The sequence below is a fragment of the Saccopteryx bilineata genome, chromosome 4, assembly GCF_036850765.1.
Source record: "Saccopteryx bilineata isolate mSacBil1 chromosome 4, mSacBil1_pri_phased_curated, whole genome shotgun sequence".
Taxonomy (NCBI): domain Eukaryota; kingdom Metazoa; phylum Chordata; class Mammalia; order Chiroptera; family Emballonuridae; genus Saccopteryx; species Saccopteryx bilineata.
This window is the reverse complement of record NC_089493.1, coordinates 8,982,802-9,009,199: the sequence shown is the minus strand read 5'-3', so window position 1 is coordinate 9,009,199 and position 26,398 is coordinate 8,982,802. Positions and strand designations below refer to the sequence as shown.

The following is a 26,398-nucleotide window of genomic DNA, read 5'->3' as shown; positions in this document are numbered from 1 at the left end:
CTGCCACCACTCCAGCTCTACTGGCTGGCGCCTTCTCGGAGAGAAGGGGACAGCGGGCCGTCCTGCTGGATGCTGAACAAGGGAGCGACCGAAGTGCCCACACAGTTCCCTCCGGACAAGGTGGGTGCCCGGCGGGGGCGGGTCCAGGCCCCTCGCCTTCGCTGGGGAGACGGGCAGTCAGTCCCAACACAGAGGGAAGTGGGCAGGTGGGGGTCGCAGGGACTGATTCCCAGGCTGGGACAAAAGTTTCCCTCGGGTCCTGAGGAGTTTGGAGAAAGTTCCCTTCCTTCCTAGTCCTGACAAGTGACAAGAAGGGCGCCCGGCAAGAGGAATTGTCCTGCTGGTTGTGGGTCTGTCTTCTCCCTGACTCGGGGCGACAGACAGGCGTGTGTGCGTCTGTGTGAGCCAGTCAGTACGGGCTTGAGTAGATGTTTATACTCTGGGTGGACGCCTTGGGCAGAGAGCTCTGGTCCGAGAGAGGTGTGGATGTGGTTCGAACCCCAGAACCCGGCCCTTCACTCACAACCCTGCAGCCACTCGTGCCCTGTGTGACCGTGGGCATACTCGATGTCTCTGAGCCTCAGTTTCTCTGTGTGCAAAGTACCCTGCTGACCCACTTCCTGGGGTGACAGGGGTTCAGGCAGACGGGGGGGGGGAGCAGTTTGTAAGTGTCATCTGATGGGTACTGGGGTGGTGATTTTAACTCAGGCTGGCTTCTTGTGTCCCCACACCCTGCCGCCGCCACCTCTGTCGCAAGACAGAGGGATTAAGAGCGTGGGCTTTCCCTCCAGCCCTGAGGTGGAGTCTCAGCTCTGTTTCCAACCCCTGCGTGACATTTTTCACCACAGTTTTCCTCATTTCTTGAACTGTAAAGGTGACCTGGAGGGTGGTGCAAAGGTGCAAATGGGTTCGCTCCTCCGAAGCGTCACCTCCGTATGCAGCCGGCGCTCAATAAGCGGCCATCGTTACTAGAACTGCTGAGGGCAGGTAGTTTCAGGGGCCCGGTGGGGGCGGACGCCGGGCGTCACTCTCCCGGGCAGGTCAGAATGTGCCTCCCTGAGTCACAGGCTGCCTCTGGCTCCCTCCAGCCCACAGGAAGCAGGAGCTTTGGCCCAGGTGTGGGGCAGAGAGGGCCTGGCACAACCCCACCTCTTAATTCCTTCTCTCGGCGACTCTAGGGGACACTGCCCTCCTCCTTTCCTAGAGGGACACCCTCTGTGCCCTGCTGGGTCAGCAGCAGTGGAGGTGATGGCAACATTCCGCAGCTGGGAGCCCACGAGCTTGAAGGAGTCTGCTGTCCTGCTCCTGCTTGGGGCAGGAGTCGGGCAGGGTGGGAACGGCCAGGAGAAGGGGTTTTGGAAAACACTGAAAATAAGAAGGCTCCCATGCTGACCCGACAGGCTGGGCCCCAGGGTCTCAACCCAGCTCTGCCCTGAACTCACAGACCCTGCAGTTATGGGCTCCCAGGTCCTTGCAGAAGAGATGTGGAGACTGAGTCTCGGGGCATGGAGATAGCCTAGAAGCCCTCTGCTCCGTGTCCAGGAAGATGCCTCGACCTCTCTGGGACTCAGGCTCTGCCCCTGATAAGCAGGAGTAGTTCTGACGGTTAACTGAGCATGATGGTGGGACTGAGCATTTGGGGTTAGACCAGATTCAGGAGAGGCCGGCTGATGGGACCAAGCAGGGAGACAGCCGTGCAGCCTGGTCTCGGCTACCACACTGTGTCTGCATAAAGGTTCAGAGGGGCCTGAGAACGGCGCGAAGGGCTGCCCCCTCACCTGTGCCGATGCAGGTCAGCAAGGAGCCCAGCCGTGGTAAGAGAGAGTGTCCTGCAGGCCCAGCAGGGGACTGGTTTTCAGAGTGAGGGGAGATCTTCTCTGTCCATTCACAGCTGTCTCCCCCGCAGTGACAACCGTGCTGCCACAAAGCGGGCCCTGCAGCATTTGTTGAATGACAGGTAGGTTAGATGTGTGGATGGACGAATGGATGGACGAACGGAAGGACGAGCGGATGGATGGGTGGGTGGATGGGTGGGTAGATGGATGGATAAATGAATGTTGGTCACAGAGCAGGCGCTAAAAGCAAAGTCTATCACAATGTGAAATAAGCCAGACTGAAAATGCTACATGCTTAGGGTTTCAATTATATGATTTTTTGGAAAAGGCAAAACTATGGAGACAGTACCAGAGCAGTGGTTGGCAGAGGCTGGGGGAGGGTGGGGTGAACAGGTGAGCACAGAGGTTTTTAGGGCAGTAAAAAGACTCTGTATAATGCCACAATGGCGGACATTTGTCATTTTACATTTTTCCAAACCCATAGATGGTACACTAAAAGTGGGCCCTAATGCAAACTATGGGCTTTGGGTGGAAAGGATGGGCCAATGTCAGTTCATCGATTGTAATAAATGTACCACTCAGGGCGGGGGGTGTTGATAGTGAGGGAGACTGGGCATTGGGGGGGGTTGTAAGTATATCAGAAATCTCTGTACTTTCCATTCAATTTTTCTGTAAACCAGAACTGCAATTCTATTTAAGGAAAAAGCACACAGCAAACTTGCATGATGCTTCAGGGAGTCAGGAGGCACTTAGAGTTGTTCAGGGCCATGGGTCAAATAATCAGAACTTACTGAGACTTGATAGCCAAAGTGCATCACTTCCGATGCCCTCCCAGGCCAGGACTCCCCGAACTCCTGAGGACTCATCTCAGTGTGCATGCTTCCAGGAACGGAGAGCTCACTACTTTACAAGGCAGCTCATTTCATCTCGGGAGAGTTGTACTGTTAAAATTTTCTTCTTTAGATTGAAGCTAAACTCCTCCCACTGAGCAATGGTCCACTTTCTATTACTCGGAGTTGGACTGATAATTCTAGTCTTTATGGGTTCGCTCTGGGCTCAATGTCTACAACTCTTTCATCCAAACACACTTTCTAAAACCAACCCAAGGAGTTGGGTGTTTCTTTGGCTCTGTCATCCAAGTGGGATCTGTAGGGTTCTGGATGCTAGGAAAATGTCCTCACCCCCAAATCATCACAACACAGAGCAGGCTGGAACAAACATGGGCTCTGGGTTCCGATTCTGACTGTGTATCGGCCAGAGACACTCTCGGAGCCTCAGCTTTCTCAACTACATGGTGGGGCTCATCCTTTCTCTCTCTGAGACTCACGGTGAAGGTGAACTCAGGGGCAGGTGTGGAGGATGCAGGCGCCAGGCTCACTGCGAGTGCCCAGCTAACAGACAGCCTACAGGGCCAGGAAAAAGGGCCTGGTATAGTCTTTGCCCTGCAGACTTGGGGGCACTGCAGCTTGGGGGCCCCCGGAGAAAGGGCACCTCCAGCATCCCCGTGCTCATGTTCCTGAGCCGTGCAAGGGGGGGGGGGGGGCGGGAGCCCTGGCACACTGCAGGCCCAGGCTCTCCACCCCACCCACCCCCAGCGCCTTGGGCCTCTCCGATCTCTGTGGCCAGTGGGCGCTATGAGGGGGGGGCACGCAGAGAACTGGCCTCCAGACCCCGATCCAAACCCACAAGCTAGCTGAGCGACCTCGGGCGAGCCTCATGGGTCCACCTCTGAAAACGAGCTCAGCAGTCTGAGTGTTGGCACCGCCGCAGCCCCGCGGCCTCTGTGTCCGTCAGTGAGATGATCTGTACCCGTGACGCCACGTCCCGCCCCTCCTTCCTGTAGGGTCCCTGACCGGGAAAGACCACTCATTTCCAAATTTTGTGGTGACCTGGAGTCCCCTGGAGGTTCTTCCCCCACTCAGATGCCAGGCCTCCCCCCCACCCCGGGACTCCAACGTGGAGGGCTGGGTACCCAAAGAATGGCTAACATCTCGGGATTTCGAAGCAGGTGGGCCCCCGGCCGCACTTCGAGGCAGACCGCCTTGGCGAAGCGGTTTCTGAGAGACACTCCGGCCCCATCTCCGCTCTGAACTCTAACGTCACCCTCCCCAGACCTCTCCTTTGAGTCCCCACGCCCGAGCAGTTTGGGGTCCCAAACCTGCCCCTGCCACCTTGTCTCGGAACTGACCAACATCCTCTTCCTGGGGACCCAGAGCCTCAGGAGAATAGACTCCCAGCCCAGGGCCTCTGGGGGTGGATTCGGGCTTTCAGGGTCTGGAAAGCACTGAATTGTGGCTTGTTTCCCCTACCCAGTTCAAAGTCCCTCCAGGAAAAAAGACTGAACCCAGCCCGGAGGGTGACCCCCACTGTGCACCTAGAACGTGCCTACGGGGGTGACACCCTGACCAGGGGCACAGGGGTGACACCCTGACCACGGGCAGAAGGCTCCCAGGGGGGGGGGTCTTTCCAGAACCTCTGAGATCGCAACCACCAGCCAAACAGGAAACATATCCCATCAAATAATTCAAGGAAAAGAAAGATGTGTCATAGAAAATATTGGTGTAATCAGTGAAACCGGTTAAATTCGAAGGTATGGCTGACAAATTGGTTGTAGCGTGATTAGGAAGGTTAATAACTGTTTAGAAAAATACTTAAAATAGAAAAGACATAAAAGACTAGGTAATAATCTGGAACTAAAATTTCTCATTATTATAACAATCTAAAAGTGGGAAGGAGAGGGATGGGGGAAGGAAGGGTGCTAGAGGTTTTATCTTACCCAGAAAAACAGTTATTTTTCTAGTCTTGATGTTAATAGGTAGATACAGGTTTTAATCTGTTTGCTAAAAATTGAAAGATAATCCTTAGATAAGTAGAAAAGTATATGTGTGTGTGTATGTGTGTATATAAAATATATTACATTTATTATACATTTTATTTCTTTGTACTCTATAAGGAATAGACATTCCAAGGAATATTTACAGATGTCATGTTCTCAGCCTTAAATAAAACCTCAATAAATCCTAGATATCGAATTTTTACAGGCTGCATTACCTGACCATACTATAAAAAAAAAATCACAAACCACTTGAAAATTTTAGAAAACCCTCTTTCTCACAACTCTTCCATCAGAGATTATCAAGACTGAAATTGTAGATATTTGAGAAGCAATCAACTATAAGAATGCTACTAATCAAATTCATGGGAAGCAGCCAAAGCCATACTCATAGGACAACTCATAACATTCTTTTTAAATCATGATTAAACAATAAAGATGGCCACTAAATGAATAATATGTCCAGTTTAAGAAGCTAAATAATGGACAAAAACAATAAATTTTAAAAAAGGAAAAAGAGGTAGAAGAAAGAACAGTGTTTACAAAATGAAATGATTAATTGGGGAGAAAAAAGCATTCATGTCAGTAGTCCATCTAAGAAAAAAACAAAAGCCAGCTCTCTGATGCGAGGGGAGGAGAAGGGAGGAGCAGGAAGAGGAGTGTGCTGAGCAGAGAACCACAGTAAGATGCTGGACAGAGAGCCAAGGGCGGCCTCTTTACTTGGTGGTCAAGCGTGGCCGGCACCACAGTTGGGTCCAGCCTCCCGGCCTCTATGTGGGGAGGATCCACCTGGCTGGGCGTTTCCACCAGCCCCAGAAAGGTCTCCTTTCCTCCTGGCCCCTATTCCCTGGAGGGTCCTGTGTCTCTAAGAAGATGCCCCACCTACATAAAGGCAGGAAGCACGGGGCTAAAGCCCCTCCCCAGGTCGCGACCCATCTCTGCTCCCACCGGCATGCAGCGGTCTCAGTCGGAACCCATGGACCAACACGTTCATCACAAGAATTTTTTAAAAGAGTCAATATTTTAAAGATTGAAATATTTCAGGTGGGAATTCAGAGTCCCAGCTTCTCTAGAAGTGCAGGCAGCTCTGGCCAGACTGGGCTTCAGCCCCCCGGCCAGGTCACACGCAGCCCGTCAGCTGAGGCCTCGGTCCTCCAGCGCCCACCGTGCCCACCGCCCACAGCCCCAACATCCGCTCCCCGCTCCTGCCCGCCTCCTGGACAGGGCCTGTGGGCGTTTGAACCTGAGGCCCCTGCTCTGCACCTGCAGACCTGGAGCCCTGTGTGCCCGGGGAAGGGCCAGAGGCAGCGCTGAGCCAGTCCCAACCGGCAGCATGTTCTTAGAGGAGGTGTACAAGGGCACGGATGGGGGAGGAGGCACCCGCTTCCCAAACACGCTCACTCCCCATGGGCTCACTGGAAAGAAAATCCCCTGTGAGGGAAGGAGAGGCAGTCCCTCCCCACGCGGGGCTCTGGGGGGCCCCTGAACTACAGAACGGGCCTGTGGGAACTCTGCAGAGTACCCTAAAGACAGACAGCTCCCAGACCCGAAGCAGGAATATCCAACAGTGTACTCGAACCCACGTCGGAGGGCCTGCCGCGTCTGAGAAAGGCGGGCCCTTATCTAATCCATCTGGCCGGCCCCAGCCCCCAACCCCCAGCCCCCAGCCCCCAGCCCAGGCCTAAGGAATACACATCCTATTGTCTCCGTTTCTCTGCGGAGCCCTGACTCTCCCTCTTCTCTCTCTCTCTCTCTCTCTCTCTCTCTCATACACACACACAAATACACCCACCACACGCACGCCTGCCTGCCCCCACAACCAGTTTGTGGCATGTCCTGAATGTCTGAATTGTCGTGGGCAAGTTTCCAGTTCCTTCTCCTGAGGGTCCGGGACCCAGGTAAAGCCAGGGTGTGTCCACATGGGGGAAGGGGAGGCAGTGGGGTGGACAGGGCACAGGGACTGTCTGGTGCCACCCGCAAGTATATCTCAGTCCTGCTTCTGGGCAACTGTCACAAGTATTCCTCTGGTCAACCTGCTAGGCAGGGCGGTGTCCCCACTTGAGAGTCAAGGAAATCATCTGCAGACGTGACACAGCCAGAGGCTGAGCTGAGTTGGGACCTGGCCTGGGTCTTCCCAGGGACACTGTGCCTGTCTGGATAGGTGAAGGTGTAGATGGGGACTCATGAGGGCACTGGGGAGAGAGCAGAGGGGGCTGGAGCTGGAGACACTGCTGGGAGGCTGAGCGTCCCGGCCCCTGTCCTGGGTACTAACTGCTGCCCAGCTGGCATGTCTTGCACGCCCCTGGCATGGGCACACGGTTCACTGTGAGGATAGATGCTAGTCGCAGGAAGCTCCTTGCAAGCAGCCTGGGGACTTCTTCTAAGAGTCGTTTGCACCGTGGTGGCTGTGGCTGAGGGGCGGGGTCACCTGGGGCAGTCCCTGCACTGAACGATCTGTGGATTGGGGGCAGCAGAGGTGACATTCCTGCGGCAGGGAAGGGGGCTGAGGGCTGGTGATCCTGCTGGGTCCTGGCCACAACCTGCACGCTGAACTGAACGTAATGCTTCTTGTCTTACGGGTAGAGGGACCCGGGCTCAGAGAGATGCCACTCACTTAAAGTCACGCTGTTGAAAAACAGCAGAGCTGGGACCAGAACGCCACAGGTGTGAGCTGTCATCCTGGCTCTTCTGTTGCTCAGCGGTGTGCCTCACGCGGAGGGAAGGCAGCGGATAAGCTGTGACAGGACAGGGGGAACAGCAGGCTATGTACAAGGAAAGAAAAACCAGCTGCCTTTGGGCTCTCTGCAGCAGCTGACACCTCACACCCCAACAGAGGGGCATCTGCAGATGTAGGCGAGAAACAGCTGTGACACTGAGCGGTCCTCCGCGATCGGAGGCAGCAGACACATGCTCGCGGGTGACAAGGGCTCAAGCTTGCCATCTCTGTCACCAGCATGAGAAAAATTCACTCAAAGACCTAAACCAGGCCACAGAGGTTTGCTCCTGTCCTAGCCTCTTTGTTTCATTAGGACCCCAAATTCAGAGAGAGCCCTGTGACAGTGAGCGGCTTGTGCAGCCGGCAGGAGACCTCACCTCCCCCAGCCCAGCTGAGCTGGGGGCTTCTTCCTGGGCTGTGAGAAGCCCGCTGAGTGCACTTGCTCGGACCGTGGTTGGGTAAAATGAAAAATCACTAAAGAAACCGTTCATCAATGCTTAAACAGTTCCTTGGACATGAAAACAAGTTGTGCAATTATTTACCAGTTTTTAATGTAAGCCAGTTCTCTCTTGGAGCGTGAGCTGGCCCGTTGTCTTTGCTATCTAAGCTGAGGCGAGCCCATCACTCATTTTCTATTTTCCTTTTTTTTTTTAATTTTTTTTTGAAAAAAAAACCCACACTTGCCTTATTTAAATAGTTTCATTCTAAAAGTACTATATGTTCTTCATAGAAAAATTGGAGGCTGCTACAAAGAATAAAGAGAATAGAAACACCAGGATCCCGGGTCAAAGGCCACCACCGAGAGGAAGAATTTCCCTTCAGAGTTCCCCTGCCGCATTCCACATACAACTTTCCACATATTTAAATGGATTTTTGTTTGTTTGTTTCTTGATTTGCTTCGCCAAATCATACAAAAATTTAATTTTCTGGAACAGGGTTGGGTCCCACTCCACCCTCCGCTGCCTGACCCTATTCACAGAAGACGCCCAGCTGCCCGTGACATGTCCCTCGGTCTGTGACTGGCCCGTGAACGCTTGCAAAGCACAGGTCTTTCTGTTGTCTTGGCCGCATGGGTTCCTGCAGGCATCAGGGCCAGAGAGCCAGAGGCGGGAAGTAGGAGCCCGCATCTCATTTGCGACAAACTCCCTACTAACAGTAATAATCCCTAATGTTGGTTGAGCGCCTACTAGTAATCTATCCCATGTCACTGATAAGGGAACTGAGGCTCAGAGAGGTTAAGGGGCCTGGCAATGGGCACAGAAGCCGTGGGCCGCTTTTCCCCTGTGTCAGGCTTCGGAGCAGAGCGTGTGGGAAGGTGAGCACCGTGGGCATGGCCTCAGCCTGGCACTGAGTCACAGGGAGCCAAGCGGGGCATCTCAGTGGCTTTTGTTTCTGGTGTCCAAACTGTGAAATCCAGGAGACTAGGCAAGTCCATGCTTGTGAGAAATTCTCCTCTACTCCAGCCCAGGGAGCGGGAACTTGCCATTTGCTTTAGCACCAGGAAGGACCCACCTGGAGGCCCTGCACCCCCAGGCAGGGTCTGGGAAGGCCCCAGAGCCCTGGGCCAGGTAGAGGGGCCCCTTGCGTTCCCTCTGCAGGGCTACACAGAGGGGCTCAGGCTCGTTTGTTCTCCAGCCTCTCTCCGGGCCCCTGGCAGAAGAGAGCGGCCTGGTGAGAGCAGAATGAGTTCAGACTCCAGGGGGAGCCTAGACCGACCCCTGCACTTTCCAGGGGCTGGACTTCCGGGGCTTAGTTCCGGACTGTCTGAACTTCACTCTTCAGCCTGAAGTAGGATGAGTCACCCCAGTGTAACCCTCTTACGGTGCTGCTTGAGGGATTATGGGAGATCAGGCCTGTGGCTCTCCTGACAGGCAGCTGGCACATCCAGGACCTTCGTTGGCATCATTGGAATTTAGTATTTGTGTCTCAAACCAGGACAGCCGAAGGGCGAGGGGGGGCGAGCTGTTGGATGGGACGGCCGCATACAGTCCTAGGGCTTAAATCTGGGCAACTTAAGGAATCTTGGTCCAGATACACCAAAAACATCGCCCAGACTTTACTTGAATACTTCCAGTGACAAAGAACTCACTACTGCAAAGAGCAATGCAATTCAGCCAATATTCAGTTAGCAGCTACTCTGTGCCTGGACCAGATACTCAGAAAAGCAAAGACTCTCAACGTCCACTTGAGGGCTTGACAATGTGGTAGTCAGGATGAGCTGTGAAGAAAAAGAAAAGTATACGTGTGTGTGTGTGTGTGTGTGTGTGTGTGTGTGTGCCTGTGTGTGTTTGTGTGTGCATGCACGTGCAAACACTACTGGCTGAAACATGTATCAACAGTCACTACAATGTGAGCCCACCCTGACGCCAGGAGAAGTGGATTGAGAAAGCTGCCCATCACAGACCATCTTAGCTGGAAGGACATTCTAATACAATCTATGCAAGAGCCCTCCTTACCCTACAGATAATGAGACCGAGGCCCAGGGAGGGACAGCCACGGACTCAGAAAGCACACGCTGAGTCAGTGGCCAAGGGCGGGTCTCCTGATAATAATAACAAGAGCAGCTCAAAGGGCAGCGGCTGTGAGTGCCAGCCAGGCCTGGCATCTGAGAGCACTAGCCCATTTCCCCTGACGACAGCCCGACAACCCCCAGGGGCAGCTATACCGCTCTCTACCTTGAGGGGGAGGAAGCAGTTTCAGAGAGAAGCCAGGAGCCCGGGGTCACACCAGGTCTACCTGTCACCTCCCAGCCCTCCCAGCAACCCTGGCCTCAGACAAATTTGGGGCCATTAGGCCACCTTTCTGGGAGCCCTGAGGAGGGAGCAGTCCTTGGAGGTGAGGAGCCCCCAGGCTCTGGGAAGGTAGCCCCTTAGGTGGGGTGGGGGAGGGCTCCCTGAGCCCCAAACCCCAGGCCTTTCCAGAAGGGTCTGTCTTATACAATTGACCACAATCAACTCGGTTCTTTCTTGGTTCTTTTGTCTGCCCGGTGGCTTTGAGAGTAATCACAGGGGTCCCCATTTATGAGTCTGTGACCTTGGATAAATCACTTTCTGACCCTTGGTCTGTAAAATAGACATAACAGGCCCTTTGGCAGGACAACTGCATCACTGTTTCTTGAATCACCTCCCTCCCTCCCTCCTTTCTCTCCTGCTTCCCTCCCTCCTCTCCCCCCTCTCCCACCATCTCTCCCTGCCTGCATCTCCCTGGTCCTTCACAGGGAAGGTTATCTCCCTTTTACCAAGAGGCTAAGTCGCCTGCCCCCAGTCACCCAGCTAGACAAATCAAGACAGGCCCAGCTCTGCCTGGCTCCTGAGTCTGGGCACCGTGTGAATACCCGTGCTGGGGACTTGGGCCCACTTTTCCCACCCTCTCTGCTTCTCCAGCCTTGGGAGGGTCCAGGCCCATTCTTCTGCAGATCAGCTCTAAGAAGCATGCTCCCCTCCCACTCCTTCCTAGAAAAGGTACAGCGTTGGCAGAAGCAGAGCTCTGGAATTCTGAACGTTGACTCCCTAGATCCCAACGGGCTCCACTGCCCGCAGAGGAATTGGGCAGAAGGCAGTGGTCACATGGCTGCTTTGACTTGAGAGTGGCTTTGACTTCGGCAGGCCTGACGAGGTGGGGCCGGGACCTGGGGTCCTTGGAGCCTTCGGGGAGCAGGGCAGGCCTGCAGGGAGACTCCCCAGCTGTGCCTCTCCCAGCAAAGGGGAAGTTGCTAAGACTGACTCACTCCACCCATCTCCTTAAGAGTCTTTGGATGCTAATAAGAGAGGAGATGAACCCTTGAAAACACAACAGGCCAATCCCATTGCCTCTGCTTGCATGCTTCTCAGAATGGGGAGCTCACTGCTTTTCCCTGGCAGCTTATTTTCTCTTTAGGGACATGGTTGTGCAAAGGTCTCCAGAATCATCTCTTACAACTGCTCGTTGTCCCGATGAGGAGATAAAGATCCAGAGGGGTCAAGGCATTTATCCAAGGTCATGCCTGGTACTCAGTGACAGAGGCAGGACTTGAACCCAAGACTCTGGTGATCAGACAGTACTTTTTCTTACCTCTTTGATATAGAGGTAAGACACGGTGGGGGGAGGGCTCTCTACTGGTTGAGAGGACAGAGAAGGCTTCTTTGGGTAGGCGACATTTGAGATGCTCCCTGAAAGATGGCACTGGGATGTGGCTTGATGTCCCAGTTCTTTTCATCCTGCCCACCATGTCTGTGCTCTTCCCTAATGTATCTCATACTAAGCGTGGCAAACAGGAAATATAAGTATATTGAATGAATGGATGGGTGGGTGGGTGGGTGGGTAGATGGATGGATGGATGGATGAATGGATGGATGGATGAGTGGGTGGGTGGATGGATGGGTGAATGGATGGATGGATGGATGGATGGATGGATGGATGGATGAGTGGATGGATGAATGGATGAGTGTGTGGATGGATGGATGAGTGGATGGATGGATGGATGGATGGATGAGTGGATGGATGAATGGGTGGGTGGACGGATGGATGGATGGATGGATGAGTGGATGGATGGATGGATGGATGGATGGATGGATGGATGGACGGACGGATGGGTGGATGGATGGATGAATGGATGGATGGATGAGTGGATAGATGAATGGATGAGTGTGTGGATGGATGGATGAATGGATGGATGGATGAGTGGATGGATGAATGGATGAGTGTATGGATGGATGGATGAATGGATGGATGGATGAGTGGATGGATGAATGGATGAGTGTGTGGATGGATGGATGGATGAATGAATGGATGGATGAGTGGGTGGATGGATGGATGGATGGATGGATGAATGAATAGATGAGTGTGTGGATGGATGGATGAATGGATGGATGGATGGATGAGTGGATGGATGAATAGGTAGGTGGACGGATGGATGGGTAGATGGATGAATGGGTGGATGGATGGATGGATGGATGGATGGGCAGGCAGGAAGGCCACTCCTGGGAGGTAAACAGGCGGTGGTAGAGGTCCTTTCAGAGCCAATCTTGTGAAGAGTCTTTAGATCACAAATATTTTCATGGCAGGAGATTGTTTTTTCTCTCAGCTGGCTCAGAGTCTCCATTTATTGTGTCTTCCTTCTCCTTTGTTTTGTAAACCAAGCTGGGTGACAAAAGGTCACAGGACACGCTTGCGTGTGGCGAAGGAGCTGGGCCAACAGCCAGCTTGGCGGAGGCCCCTGGCCAGCTGCCCTCTCCTCCACACAACCCCCCGCAGGGCCAGTGCCCTCCCCCCGAGGCCACCAGCTCGCCACAGAGCTGGAGCAGCTAGGGCAGCAGGGGACATTCCCCAGCACACGCCAGCTTGCGCCGTCCCAAGTGGTCTCTTTTCGGGGAAGCACTCCCCCTGGACCTGTGGTTTCAGCTTTTGCTCTCTTGCAAGAATTTCTATTTCTTTCCATTATAAATGACTTACATGCTCAAAACAGAAACCCTGGAACATGACAGAAAGTGGAACGAGGAGTCTTCTAATCAACCCAAGGCTGTCACTCCGAAGGCTTTTGGTGTATGCCCTCCGACACCGTCGCATGAGTTCGGGGTGTGGGGTTTGGGCTTTCACCGTGTTCACAGTCAGACAATATTAGCACAGAGCTCTGTCTTCTACATGAGGTGGGGACAGCTTGGGATGATCAAAACAAAAATAGGGGACCTGGACACCAGCACTCCAGGACCTGGGCTCGAGGTTGAACTCTGCCACTCACTGGTGCAGGTCCTGGGAGAATGTCACCGACTTTGGGCCTCTGTGTCCACTTGTGTAACTGGCAGGGTTCTGATGCAACGGTGTCCAAGAGCCCTTCCCATGGTGCTACTCCCGGATCCCGTCAGGTTAACGCAGGAACAGTTTGGGGGGTAGAGAGAAGAAAGAGGGAGAAGAGAGTCTGGTCAAGAGGGCCTCTCGGGGCCCACCAGACCCCCTGGTCACCTCTGACCCAGACCAGACCCCCAAAAGGCCACTCCTGCAGGGGACAGGCAAAGCCTCTCTTCTTGCAGGCTGGCCTTGACTCGCTACATCACTTGATAGACATCTCGTCACCTCTCTGGGCCTCAGTTTCCCCCCCCATAAAAGAGAAGGTGGGGGTAAGGTTGAACATGTTCTTTTTAAACAGAACTCTTTCCTCCAGTATAATTGTTTGCAGAAAGCTGACAGAGCAGAGAGGGAAGAGACATTGGCATCTACGGAGCACTTCAAGTACGTCACGCATCATTCTGAGCACTCTCCAGCCATTCATAACCTCTGTACCCTCCCGGCAGCCCCAGTAGGTGCTGTCAGCATCCCCATTTGACAGAGGGAGAATCTGAGGCCCTGAGGGGCTCAGCCCCTTGTCCAAAGTGATCTAGTAAGTGCTGGAGCTCAGCTTCTCACCTGGTCGGATCTCAGTCATAAAATCTCAGGTCCTTTGTGGTTCTGACCCCTTGGGGATGTCTGCAGGCAGCCAGCCGATGCTCCTCCACATTCACACGTGCAAACACACACGCGCAAACACACACACACACACACACACACACTGTGACGCTCCTGCCTGGGAAACCTGCATCACCAAAGCACCCAGTAACGGAGGCCCGTTTCCAGGTCCTGCACTCGTAACCTAGCCACCCCATGCCGCTGGCTAAGCCCTCGTCTGATCTGCTAATCTCACGGGGCTTCCTCCCTGGAGGGATAAAGGCAGAGCACCCCCTCCAGGCCTGGGACAGTTAGGCTTGCAAACCCACTAAATCCCTCAACTATCCCATGGGGGCAGCCTTCACTGAGTGGAAGGTGGTCTGGTGCAAGAGAAATGGCATGGGGTTTGAACCTGGACAGAGCTGGGTTTGAATCCTGGCCCAGCCTCTGGCCAACTGTGTCAACTTGAACTATCTTAGATTAATTTGCTAAGCCTCTGCTTTCTTAATAATGCATCAACCACACAGTGTGGACTTTGAGGATATAAGAGGTGGGGCACACAGTAGGTGCAACTGATTGGGTCAGGCCCACCTAGAGACCTGAGGCTCAGCTCCCTTACTTAACGTCAACTGATTATGGGCTTTAATCACATCTACAAAACGCCCGCATAGCATCGGCTAGATCTGTGTTAGATGGAATGACTGGGGGTTGTAGCACATAGAACCGGCTGTCACGGGGCACTCTGGGGAAGCTGCAAGGAAGGAGTTAAATCGAGTCGGTCTCAACTTCAGCAGGCAGAAGGGGGAAGGGCAGCCAGGCAGAGGAGGCAGCCCAGGCAAAGGCAGAGATGGCAAAGGCAGAGATGGCGGGGACCTAGGAAATGTCCTTGGGGAACGGGCGGGCGTGAGTCAACATGGTCCGCTCACCGTGAGCATGTATTGCCCACGGAGGGATGGGAATACAGTTATGAGTTCACAAATAACAATAAACAGATGTGGTGCCTCTTTTAAAGGTGTCATTATGACAACCATGGAGCCACTTGGAAAATTCCCTTGTTGTGATATTCCATGTGAAACCGCAGGAGGAGGGAGGATGGTTGGTGCGGACAAGAACGGAGCTGTGTTTCGGGATAGAACTCTGGAGACTGGAATATTTGTAAATGCTCTTTTGCTGTGGTTATATTATCTTTCAAAACAAAAAGGGAGTTTTTTGTGTTTTTTTGGGGGGAGGTTGTTTGTTTTTAAGGAGAAGGAGTGGTGTCAGGATGTCAGATAAAGTTGTTCTTTCTTTAAAACTACAAATCTCAATGCAGGGATAAGAAACACAACTCGCTGAGCAGAGTACCTACCCACAGTGAGTGGGAGGAAGATAGAGATGACCACGAGCCCCCGGGGGGCCTGAGGGGGAGCAGGGTCCGTCAGTCCCCATGCGCTGACCTCTGCAGGGAAAGCGGGTGGGGGAGGGGCTCTGCTCCTCAAGGCTCTCCTGCTCTGCCCCCTACAAACGTGTCCGAAACCCTCCAGGCTCATCAAGTGCTGGGAGGGCCCCCACGCCAGCCGTTGGCTAAGGCTGAACTGGGCGCTCTGACCCAGCTCTCTCCAGGATCTCTGGAACAGAGCATCACCGCCAGCCGTTGGCTAAGGCTGAACTGGGCGCTCTGACCCAGCTCTCTCCAGGATCTCTGGAACAGAGCATCACTTCCCAGAATGTCATCCGCCCCCCCCCCTCCCCCAGCTCTGGACTTCTTTCGGGGCAGAGGGGGAAAGGGCCCCTAGGAAGCTGTGAGCCAGGGCCACACTCCTCCCTGCCCCCGAGGCCGACGCAGCGCCCGAGGCCCCATCCCTTGCCCCCACCCCTGTATTGGCTGCAGCCTGAAGTTCGCCTTTGTGACTGGCTATGACAGCATCCTTCCCCGGCAATCCTGTAGAGCAGATTTTACAGGAAACCGCGTGTTCCGGGGAGGCGTCCTGAGCTGCGGATTCAGGAGACCTCGGTTCTTTCGCGCTCTGGCCTTGACTCGGACTTGCTGCGTGGTCTGAGAGGCTTTACTGCTTTTCGCAGCAACTGTTTTAAAAGAGCTTGGGATGCACGAGGCCCAGAGGCAGGCACAGCGGAGGGTGGAGAGGTGAGTGGGGAAGGTGCTCCCTCTGAGGAGCCTGAAGGGAATGGGACAGATGGACAGACGGACACACACAGCTATCATCAAGAGCAGGGTACACAGGGACAGGAGCACACCGCCCGGGACTGAGGGTGGCTCTGGGTGATCTCAGGGGTTCCCCGGGCGGGACTGGCGGGGCAGAGATGTCCCCGAGACATGCTCACCTCTCCCCGGATGTGGAAATACCGTCCGAAAGCCTTAGCTGGGTGTGTGCGCGGGAAGGCAGGCTCCACGGAAGAGACGCCCCGAGCCCCCACCCCAGCTCCCCGTGGGTGGGCGGGAAGAGCCACCCACGCACATTCTGAAACACGGCCCCATGTGATCGTGCATTTGCCACGTCCTGGTCTGCCGTGCCTCCACGCGGCCGTGGGAGGTGGGGACTGTGTTCTTACCAACCCCCCAATGGGAGCCGGATAGAGGGGCCTCCCGTGTGTGACGTGGGTTTCCAGCCGCATGCCTCCCACACCCCGTCACTCCACAGGCACGGTCTCGGCCGTTCGTGTCACCTCAGTCACGATTTACTATGGAACCGGAACTTCCTATCACCAACCTAGATAGAAAATGAGTATCATTTGTCATTTAAGAAGGTACCTATAAAAAAATATATATATATACACACACACACACACACACACAGTAGATGGTTGTATTTAAGCATTGACCATAAACACTGTGATGAAGTCTGGCTCGATTCGGGGGTCCGGCCCAGGCAGGGACTTGCTGTCACTGCCAAGAAGTGACAAACACTAGAGGGGCGCTGGAGACACACCGGCCACCTGAGACGTTCTGCCCAGTGGCCTTGCGGGAGGAGTGAGGAAAGGATCGTGGCTTTCCATCCAGTCCACAGCCCCCCGTGTTGAGAAACTCCCGCAGGCTCTAACACGCGGCCACAGAACGCTGGGCTGGGCTTGGTGATGAGGCCAGGGTCCAGGCCGGGGTCCATGCTGGGGTCCACGGCAGGCCACTCGCGGAAGCGTGGCCTGGGAGGAGGGGAGGCGGGTGCCCCAGGCAGCCACAGCCCCAGGCCCTTGGTGCCCGTTCTCAGGAAATCAGAACAGGCTCCTCTCAGACGGGAGTGGAATTTCTCCTGACCGCTCCAGGGTCCCGTGTTTATGTGATTCAATGGAGGGAAATGTTTGGAGAGTAAGTCTCCTTGGACAGAAGTCGGAGGGAGACGGCGGGCCAGTGAGTCAGAGCGCTGCGTGTTCCTTCCAAAGCCTCGGTTTGAAAAGTGAGGGGAAAGGCCAGCTCAGACTCACCGCCTGCCCGCCCGACCCCGGCCCGAGGGTCAGAGTATGAGGGGCACAGGGGCCCACCCCCTGGCTTAGTGGGGAAGGAAAATCAGGCCAGGGGGTGGGATAAAGGTACTCACCCAAGATTCCACACACGGGGCTGCTGCCCCCACCCCGGTGCCGGTGTGCCTGCTCCACCACGCTCCCCTCCCTCACACATCCCTCTAAACAATTCTCCGACACGTGCTTCTTTAATCACAGGACATATGAGTCAGGGTCCCAGGAGGAGAGAGGGCACATTTAAACCGGGTAATATGAAGAGAATGTTAATAGACATTCTGTTTACAGCGAGTGGAAGGCTGTGGGCTACCAGAGCCTCGGTGCTGGCACAGCGAAGGTCCCTCCTCCCTCCCTCCCCGCTTGAGGCCCAGCAAGCAAGGGGAGGTGGCAGCTACCAGGCTCCCCCAGGACCCCTGACAACCAGACCTGGAGGAGCTGAGAGGCAACGCCCTGTCCTCAATCTTCCCCCTTCCTCAGCCTCCTGCTGGAGCCCCCACTGACCAAACCCCATGGGGCCCCAGACCACAGAGAGCCCAGGCGTGCAGGGACAGTGACCGGGAGCAGCCTGGAGCATCCCTCAGCAGCTCCCACGCAGAGGCCCCGCCCCTGCGCACGCACCTAGGCACACGCAAGTCTCCGGAGCAGATGCAGGGCAACAACTAGAACAGCCTCAGGCTCCCACTTCTCTGGGCGCCTCCAACCTCCTGGTCTCTAAGCATCCGGAGGGATTAAAGCCCTCAACTTTGTTTTGAAAATGAGAGCAATGTTTACAGCCATTAGCAAGCAATTAAGATCCAGCCAGGCTGACTGGGGCAGATCTGGGGACACCCAGCCAGGTGAACCCAGTGAGGAAAGGCGAGGCTCCCAGCCAGGTGGCCCCGAGTTACCTGTCCAGCTGTCCAGGAGGAAGGGAAAACGTCCCCCGGCCTAAGACGGGGGACAGGGAAACTTGTCTGCTCTCTTCCCCACTGGATTCCAGCACCCCCAAAACACTCAATAATCATTGCTGAGAAAGGAATGACTTGAACAGGTGACCCCAATTGAATGTTCTCTTCATGGGGCAGACAGGGCCCCGCAGAGAGCCAGTCTGATAGGTCTTTCACCCCCTCTCCCTGGACACCCCTCCTTGGAGGATCAGAAGAACCTCGCTGCTCACTGCATCTCGTGCAAGTTCCACATCCTGACCTCAGCCCTGCTCGGGGGCTCCTGCAGGCTTTAATGGGTTTCACTGAGTATGTTCCCCTTCGCTTCCTGCTTACTGATGCAAACTTTTCTTTTTCTAATGCGTTCACATTTCCTGAACACATTTCCACTGCCTTGTGGCCACCTCCCACCGCGGAGTCAGGACAGCTGGTCTTCCGGAAGCCTACCTACCACCATGTTTTCAGGGCTGGGGGGGGCACTGAGGGCAGGGGGGGCAGATCGGGGCTCACTCGCGTACACACACACTTGCATGCATGTGCCCAGCTTTTCACATGACCCCCAACAGTCACCGGATAGAGCGGTCCTCTGTGTGTGGCATAGGTTCCCAGCCAGATGCCTTAGGCTGTGTTCCCCGCAATCCATCCCCCCACAGGCAGAATCTCTGCCTTCATCTCCACGGCACCTTGACAACTGTTTCCCCAGTCTCGACTTGCTATTGAACTGTAATGTCATCAACTCCTCAGGCACCTACACTAACGGGCAGCACCTACACTAATGGGCAGCACCTACACTAACAGGCAGCACCTATACTAACGGGCAGCACCTACACTAACGGGCAGCACCTACACTAACGGGCAGCACCTACACTAATGGGCAGCACCTACACTAACGGGCAGCACCTATACTAATGGGCAGCACCTACACTAATGCGCAGCACCGCTGACCGTCTCCCTGCTTCCACTCTGCTCCCCACCTCCCCACCCACCTGGATCTCCTCTGATCTCCTCCATCTCCCCCAGCAGCCACCAGGGCCTCTGCACATTCACACCCAGCTTCCTCCTGCCCCAGGGCCTTTGCTCCTGCTGCTCCTTCTGCCCGGACATCCTCCCCTCCACTTCATCATTCACCCAGCTCACTCTCACTCACCCTCGGGTCTTATAGCAAATACCCACTCGTCCTCTGCCCCAGGCTGCTCCAGGACCCCGTGTCATGTGCTGTCACGGGACCTTTTATTTTATTTCATGGCACTTATATCAGTTTTCAGTTATTCAATGACTGTGTGTGTGATATCTGGCTTTTCTATTACACTGTCAGCTCCTGGAGAGAGCTGTGCCCGTCCCCACCATCAGGGTCCTAGCACCCAGGATATGCCCATCTGTTATATGAGGACTCCAGCTTCCTTGCCTTGTGGAGAAGACATGTGTGTGCTTTAGGGTCCCCAGCCTGGCATCTAACCATCCTTTCTCTCCTTGTTAGCAGAGGTGAGGCCTCTCTCACATCCCACTCTGAGTCCCAATGTTCTCTGCCTGGAAGAGACCAATGTTCCTTTCTGCTCATGAAGACCCACTGCCCACTACGGCCTCTTTCAGGTGAGTCCAAAAGATTCCTCAATTTACCATTTATTGTGTGGGGGGATTGCATAGAGCATACAACCTTGGAGAAGCCCAGGAGAGTGCAACCCTCGTCTCCTGGATAACGGTGGAAGCAAGAGGCAATGTTAAATCCAAAGACATTACCTCTCAAGGGCTGGTGAGGCCAGTGTTCAAATCCCCATTGGCCTGCGGAGGCAGAGGCAGTGGGTGGTCCTGTGGGGTGTGGGGCAGGGTGTGCAGGAAAAGGACACATGACTGGGGGCCGTATGTGAGTGATCCTGGATGAACTTGGATATGAAGACCGTGAAACTCTGAAGTCAACCCCCAAGGAATCACACAGAGATTTGCCAGGTCACGGTGGAGACAGGACGTCACCAGCACGTGGCTGACATCTGGTGGACGGCCAGGACACTCTAAAGAGAGAATGTTGGGGGAATCTGTCCCAAGTAGAAGCAGAAAAAAAGGAAGGCTCAGTCCTGAGGTGGCAATGTTGCCAAGACAAAGGGGAGTGGGGCCCAGTCTGGCTTTTTGTCCTGTGGCAGCTGTCACCTACGAGGGAGATGACCAGATGGCCATCTCCGCTGGGGCCATGGAGCTTGGGCCCTATGACTAACTCCCAATGACACACTCCCCAGGCCACCTTCTGATCATCCTGTGGCTTCTCAGAGCCAGCTCTGGGCCAGGTGCCATCCTATTGACTAGGGTCTGTCTTGCTGGAAAGTTATCATGTAGCCTCTGGTGTGATACTTCGGTCTCTGGGAGCTAGACCACGAGAGACCACTCCCTGGCCTGGAGCTGCCAAGATGGGGCCAAAGGCTGGAGGCCTTCCCTTCCGAGGGCTCTGCAGAGAAGCCTGCCAGTTTGCACAGGTCAGGAATTCAAGGCCCCGGGGTGGGGATGACCTGTCCCCGCTCCGTGACTTCTGCGTGACTTCTGCGGCCTCAGCGAGAGGACTCAAAACCTGGGGCACCCGCATCTACCAAGGTGGCAGGCAGGTTCCTCTCCATGAGGCTGTGTTCCCCCACGACACGGTGGCTGGCGTCCCCAGAGTGAGCAACCCAGGAGTCCGAGGAGGGAGCTCCTGACCTTGTCTCGGATGTCACACTGTGTCACTGCCTCCACCACCATGGCTGGGAAGCAAGTCGCTAGGGCCTCTCCATTCACTGTTAAAGGAATTAGACTACACCTTTTGAAGGGAGGTGCAGCAACAAATGTTTGGACATAACAAAACTACTGGAAGAATCTTTCCGGAGCATCTGTCTTGTCCCGTCACTGGCTTTTTAAAGCCCTCGGAAGCAAAGCCTCTTCTTCTCAGCACCCAATGACGACTGTCCTTGTCCCTGTTCGGTCCTGTCTCCTGCCTCTCCCCACCTCTAACATCCAGCCCACCCTCCAGCACAAGCCAGTGGCTTCCTCATTCCCGTGCCTCTGCCTGGTCTGTCCTCTGTCCTGCTTGTCTCCTCCTTCGAGACCCAGCCCCAGAGTCCCCTCCAGCCTTCTCCCCCACCCCCAGCGCTGTGTCCCATGCCCCTCCCCCCACCCCTAAGCCCTTATCACATTCTGGGCCACAGGGAGGTCCGGGATGCTGGCTTTCCCCTCTGGGTCCCGGCAGCCAGGCTGAGGCTTAGCACAGAGAAGATTCTCCCGATTCACTGAGAGGATATATGCACTGATGAATGTCATCACAGGCCGCCAGTCTGGTCCCTCAAAGCCGGCCAGATGTTCCTGGAAACAGAGGGGCTTTCCTGGGAAACCCCAGAGGCAATCCGCAAGTGCCTTCCCATGACTTGTTGCTCAATTCCTCCCCACTGAGCCTGCCCAGCAATCCTCTGCCCAGGAAAGGCCCATCTCCCCCCCCACACACACACACACACATATCCCCCCTTCCCCATCCCACAGGCCACAAGGAAAGTGCCTAATTAATTAGTCCTGCCCTCTGGGTCGTGTTTGTAGCTTCAATCTGTTCGTACCCACTCCTTCACTGGGACCTTGCAACGGCCAGTGCAAGGCAAAGGACACAGAATGGAAGCTCAGAAAGGTCAAGCAGTTTGCCCAAGGCCACACAGCTGGGGTTGGAACCTGCGTCTGTAAGCAGACCCAGGCTGTTTTACTGAAGACGGAGATGAGTCAGCCTCCACAGCAAGACATCTAGAGAGTGAACAGCCCCATGAGCTGAGTCTTACTCAAGAGTGAAAAAGGAGCCAATGGACTCATGAGGAAGTCATCAATACAGGGGCAAGAATCTGTCAACGGTGGTGCTGGAGTTTAACACTAGTTGTTTTAATAGGTTCACCCCCCTCCCCCAAAGAAAGGAAAAAGATAACTATTAATGTCCGCTGAGCCAAGCGCAGTGCTTGGGGCTTTTTGCACATTGTCTTAGCTCCTCACCACAACCCTGAGCGGTAGATTTTTGTTATTCCTGTCTTACAAGGTAGGTCATTGAGGTCCCGAGAGGTTAACTGACTCATCCAAAGTCACCCAGCTAATGAATGAGCCAAGATTTGAACCCAAAAGGACGGTCGGGCTCTAAAACCCCTGCCCTCCCTCCCTTCTCTTGTGTAACCTCTGAGCACTATCAACGCTTCGCTGATGGAGGAGACACAGCCCTGTGCTGCCCTCTGCCAGGAGGGGAAAGGGCACGGGCAGATGGGCCGAGGTCTCAGAGCCAGGCTGGAATCTCCCTGTCTGGCATGATACCATTTTTCTCTTCTCATAAATTAATCACCCACGCCCAGGCCACAAGAGGCTGAGAGATGACGGCTCCTCTGGGAAGGGCCCGTGCGATAAGGCAGGAATGTTCTGTAAATCCTCCCGTCACATCACAGAAGCTTCAAGGAGGTCCAGGGTCCAAGACTGGTGACTGTTCGTGCTGGTGATGGATGCCAGCCAAGGACACGTCGCGGGGGAGCCGCAAGACAAGGAGCAGGGGCTGTCAGGTTGGGCCCAAGGAGCAGAGGCGCCTCCCCGAGGCCTGGGGGAGGCAGGTGCCCCGGAACGGGGTCCCTGAGCACGGCCAGGCTGCGGAAAGGGTCCGAGTCCCACCCCCGACTTCGCCGTCCGGAAGCTGTTTGCTGATTGCCCCTTTCCTGCCTCTGTTGTTTTCTGCCTCTTCTCATGACCCTGAGGTGTAACAGCCTCTCTCCCACTTTCTTTCAGCGCCGAAATGCTCAACATCACCTCGCAAGTCCTCCTGCCTGCTCTCAACGGGACCCCCTCCCAGGGCAATGGCTGCTTCCCCTCCGAGCTGTTGAGCTGGCTCAACGCCACCCAGGCCCCCTTCCTCTGGGTCCTCTTCGTGCTGGCGACGCTCGAGAACATCTTCGTCCTCAGCGTCTTCTGCCTGCACAAGAGCAGGTGCACGGTGGCGGAGGTCTACCTGGGCAACCTGGCGGTGGCCGACCTCATCCTGGCCTGCGGGCTGCCCTTCTGGGCGGTGACCATCGCCCGCAACTTCGACTGGCTCTTCGGGGAGGCCCTCTGCCGCGTGGTGAACACCATGACCTACATGAACCTGTACAGCAGCATCTGCTTCCTGATGCTGGTCAGCATCGACCGCTACCTGGCCCTGGTGAAGACCATGTCCGCGGGCCGGCTGCGCGGCGTGCGCTGGGCCAAGCTCTACAGCCTGGTGATCTGGGGCTGTGCGCTGCTGCTGAGCTCGCCCATGCTGGCCTTCCGGACCCTGAAGGACTACCGCGCCGAGGGCCACAACGTCACCGCCTGCATCATCCACTACCCGTCCCGCACCTGGGAGCTGTTCACCAACATGCTCCTGAACGTGGTGGGCTTCCTGCTGCCCCTGGGCATCATCAGCTTCTGCACGGTGCGCATCCTGCGGGTGCTGCGCAACAACGAGATGCAGAAGTTCAAGGAGATCCAGACGGAGAGGAAGGCCACGGTGCTGGTGCTGGCCGTGCTGCTGCTCTTCGTCCTCTGCTGGCTGCCGTTCCAGGTCAGCACCGTCCTGGACACGCTGCAGCGCCTGGGCGTCCTCTCCGGCTGCCGGGCGGAGCGCGCCGTCGACGTCTTCACGCAGATCTCCTCCTACGTGGCCTACAGCAACAGCTGCCTCAACCCGCTGGTGTACGCCGTCGTGGGCAAGCGCTTCCGCAAGAAGTCCCGGGAGGTGTACCAGCGCCTGTGCCGGAAGGGGGGCTGCGCGGCGCAGCCCAGCCTGCCGGAGAGCTCCATGGGCACGCTGCGGACCTCCATCTCCGTGGACCGGCAGGTTCACAAGCTGCCCCGGTGGGTGGGGAGCAGCCAGTGAACGGAGGCGACCGGGGCTGCCGTGAATCTGCGTGAGGGTTCACGGACACCCGCTCCTCGGGATATGCCTAACTGGGCGTGGAAGTCGTCCCACGTGTGACCTTGGCACTGGGTCGGTGTCTGCAACGAACACAGGAGCGGGATTCCTGCCCTGGCGGGGTTGCAGTGAGCACAGCTGTGAGGTGGGCGACCCTGTGACTAGCCAAGGGCTCCGTAAACACGACAGCATTCTTGTTCTTACTTGCTGCCACCCCTGGGCCAGTCTGCTCCTTCCCGGGAGTGGAGGGAGCTGGGGGCAGGGACAGGGGTGGCTGAGCTCTCCTCCCACGTGGTGCCCCCACCCTGCCCCAGCACGACAGCTCAGACCCCCAGGAGGACCACCGCCCCAGCTTCGGGGCAGTGTCTGCACGCCCTCGCCGTGCCAGGCTGACTTTCTGCCTTGGGCCTCTCTAACCCGCTCAGCTAGGGCTTTGGAGGAGGATTTCTCCGGTTAATGAAGGTGACCCGCTGAGAGTCCGTGGTAAGAACCCAGAGATCGGGATTCTGCCACTTCCTTAGCCGATGGACCAGGTTCTCCTTTGTGGACCAAGGAGAACCCGACGAGCACTAACCCAGCACCTGCTGAAGACGCAGCCCTGAGCACGAGGGCGGGGGGGGGGAGGGGAAGTTGTGCTCCCCGTCTCGAGGGACTTGCAAGCACCCTCGCGTGGGGGCGACAGAGCACTCGCGGCGTGGACAGGCAAAGCCTGTGTGCCTGCTGAGCGGAGGGGTGAGGAGCCTGACGCCCCAGCTCCGCCGACAACGAGCCGCACGTGGCCTTGTCCCTGCCTCAGTTTCCTCCTCTGTAACATGAGGTTGTGAGGATCAAAGGAGCAGACCCGTGCAGAAGTACTTTGGAAAACGAATGGTGCTACCAAAATGTGAGTGTTATTATGCACACAGGACGGGATCGGGGAGGAGGGGACCTGGAGGAGCCGCAGGACCGGACGGCAAAGAGCCCCTAAATCCCGGCCCGTCCAGCCCCAGACTTTAAAACAAGAAGGGTCAAAAAGGCTTCCCTCCCTGTCCCAGTTCTTTCCCTCCCCCGGCCAGCCACAGCCCTCTGCCCCAATAAACACTCGCATTTATAGCTAGAAAAAGAAAACAGGAAATGAGGAAGACGGACCGTCCAGTATTAGAAAGAAGCTAAACCACGTACATACTGGGAGTGGGGACGGAAGAGACAGTGCTCTGTAACCCGTGGACCTCATGCATCAGGGGGTGAGGGGTGGTCTGAGGGCCTCCTGTGAACAGAACCCCATCACAGCCCTGGGCCCCGAACGGTCACTGAAGACCACACATGGTCTGAGGAACAGCCACTCTGTGGGCGGGGAGCCACTGTCCGGGTGCTGTTGATCTATCCTATGAAAGCCCCAGAGAGCTGCTACTTTGTAAAGAGGAGAGACGGATGGTCAATGTGAACGTGTGTCTTTTCTCTACAGCGTAATAAACGGCTGAGGCGTTTTTGTACAGCTCTTTGTTTTGTCACCACTCCCGAAACCCTGAGCTCCCTTGGGGACATGGCCAGGGGCAGGGCTTGGGGTTCCACTTATTTCTGCTGAACCTACTTTAGGGCCCCTGTCCCATTCATCAGTGGTGTCCAAGCCTTTGTGATTGCACATCCTTGTAAGTAAAAGAATTTTAATGACATACACCTAATATGTAGGCTTATTAACGCATACTACAATGTACACTGTACTGTACACTCAAGTAGACGTTTAAGGAAACTTAATAGGGTTTGAATATTTCCCCCCACCCTACATTCCTACACTGGTAAGCTCCCACCAGGTGCCTGCGAGGGCCCGCAAGGCCCTAGAATCATAGCGATGTCAGAGAGTGCATCATTCATGCATGTGATATATATTTGTTGAGTGTCTTTCATTTGACCTCCCTATCAGATCAGGAGTGTCCTCTACAATGTCCAGATTAAACAGTTGTCTAGCCATTACTTGCATACTGCTAGCATGGGGAACTCATTATCTGGTCCACCTGGGGACGCCTTAATATTCATGTGATCATTCATTCACTCGTTCATTAGACAACACTCGCATTCTGTGCCTACAGAAATGGCACTGCCCCATCTAGACATCTAGCTATTTATGCCAAAAAGCCAGAGCTCATGGGTCAACACACTCCTGTCCTACACAACCTTCCACCCAATGGATCCGCAGCTCTTAGCTCCCACCTGTTTCCGGAATCATCTTCATTTCCTGTGTCTATCCATCATCCCTTATTGGCCTCCCCACCTCCGGTATTAGCCGCCACCATCTCCCCATGCTGAGTCCCTACTCTGCAGTCAGCGGCGTCTTTAAAGAATGCAAATACTGGACTAACATAGAAAGGCTTT

The 26,398-nt window shown here is 55.3% G+C and overlaps 2 protein-coding genes across 3 annotated transcripts in view; both read left to right on the top strand.

Annotated features, from left to right (window-relative positions):
- On the top strand, positions 1–25,521 carry BDKRB2 (bradykinin receptor B2). Of its 2 annotated transcripts, none has more exons than XM_066276525.1 (3): positions 1–120; positions 19,634–19,743; positions 22,903–25,521. In XM_066276525.1, exons 2-3 carry the CDS (start codon positions 19,670–19,672, stop codon positions 24,011–24,013), a joined length of 1,185 nt encoding a protein of 394 aa, XP_066132622.1. In that variant the 5' UTR covers positions 1–120; positions 19,634–19,669; the 3' UTR covers positions 24,014–25,521. The 2 variants fall into 2 exon arrangements, with proteins under 2 accessions (XP_066132622.1, XP_066132623.1); XM_066276526.1 differs by having other exon boundaries at positions 23–120; positions 19,631–19,743.
- The window catches only part of BDKRB1 (bradykinin receptor B1), an 18,647-nt gene continuing 17,077 nt past the window's right edge, over positions 24,829–26,398 (top strand). Inside the window, exon 1 of the mRNA XM_066276527.1 lies at positions 24,829–24,932. Coding sequence (XP_066132624.1) covers positions 24,931–24,932 — 2 coding nt within the window. The 5' untranslated portion in view covers positions 24,829–24,930. The remainder of the gene's footprint in view (positions 24,933–26,398) is intronic.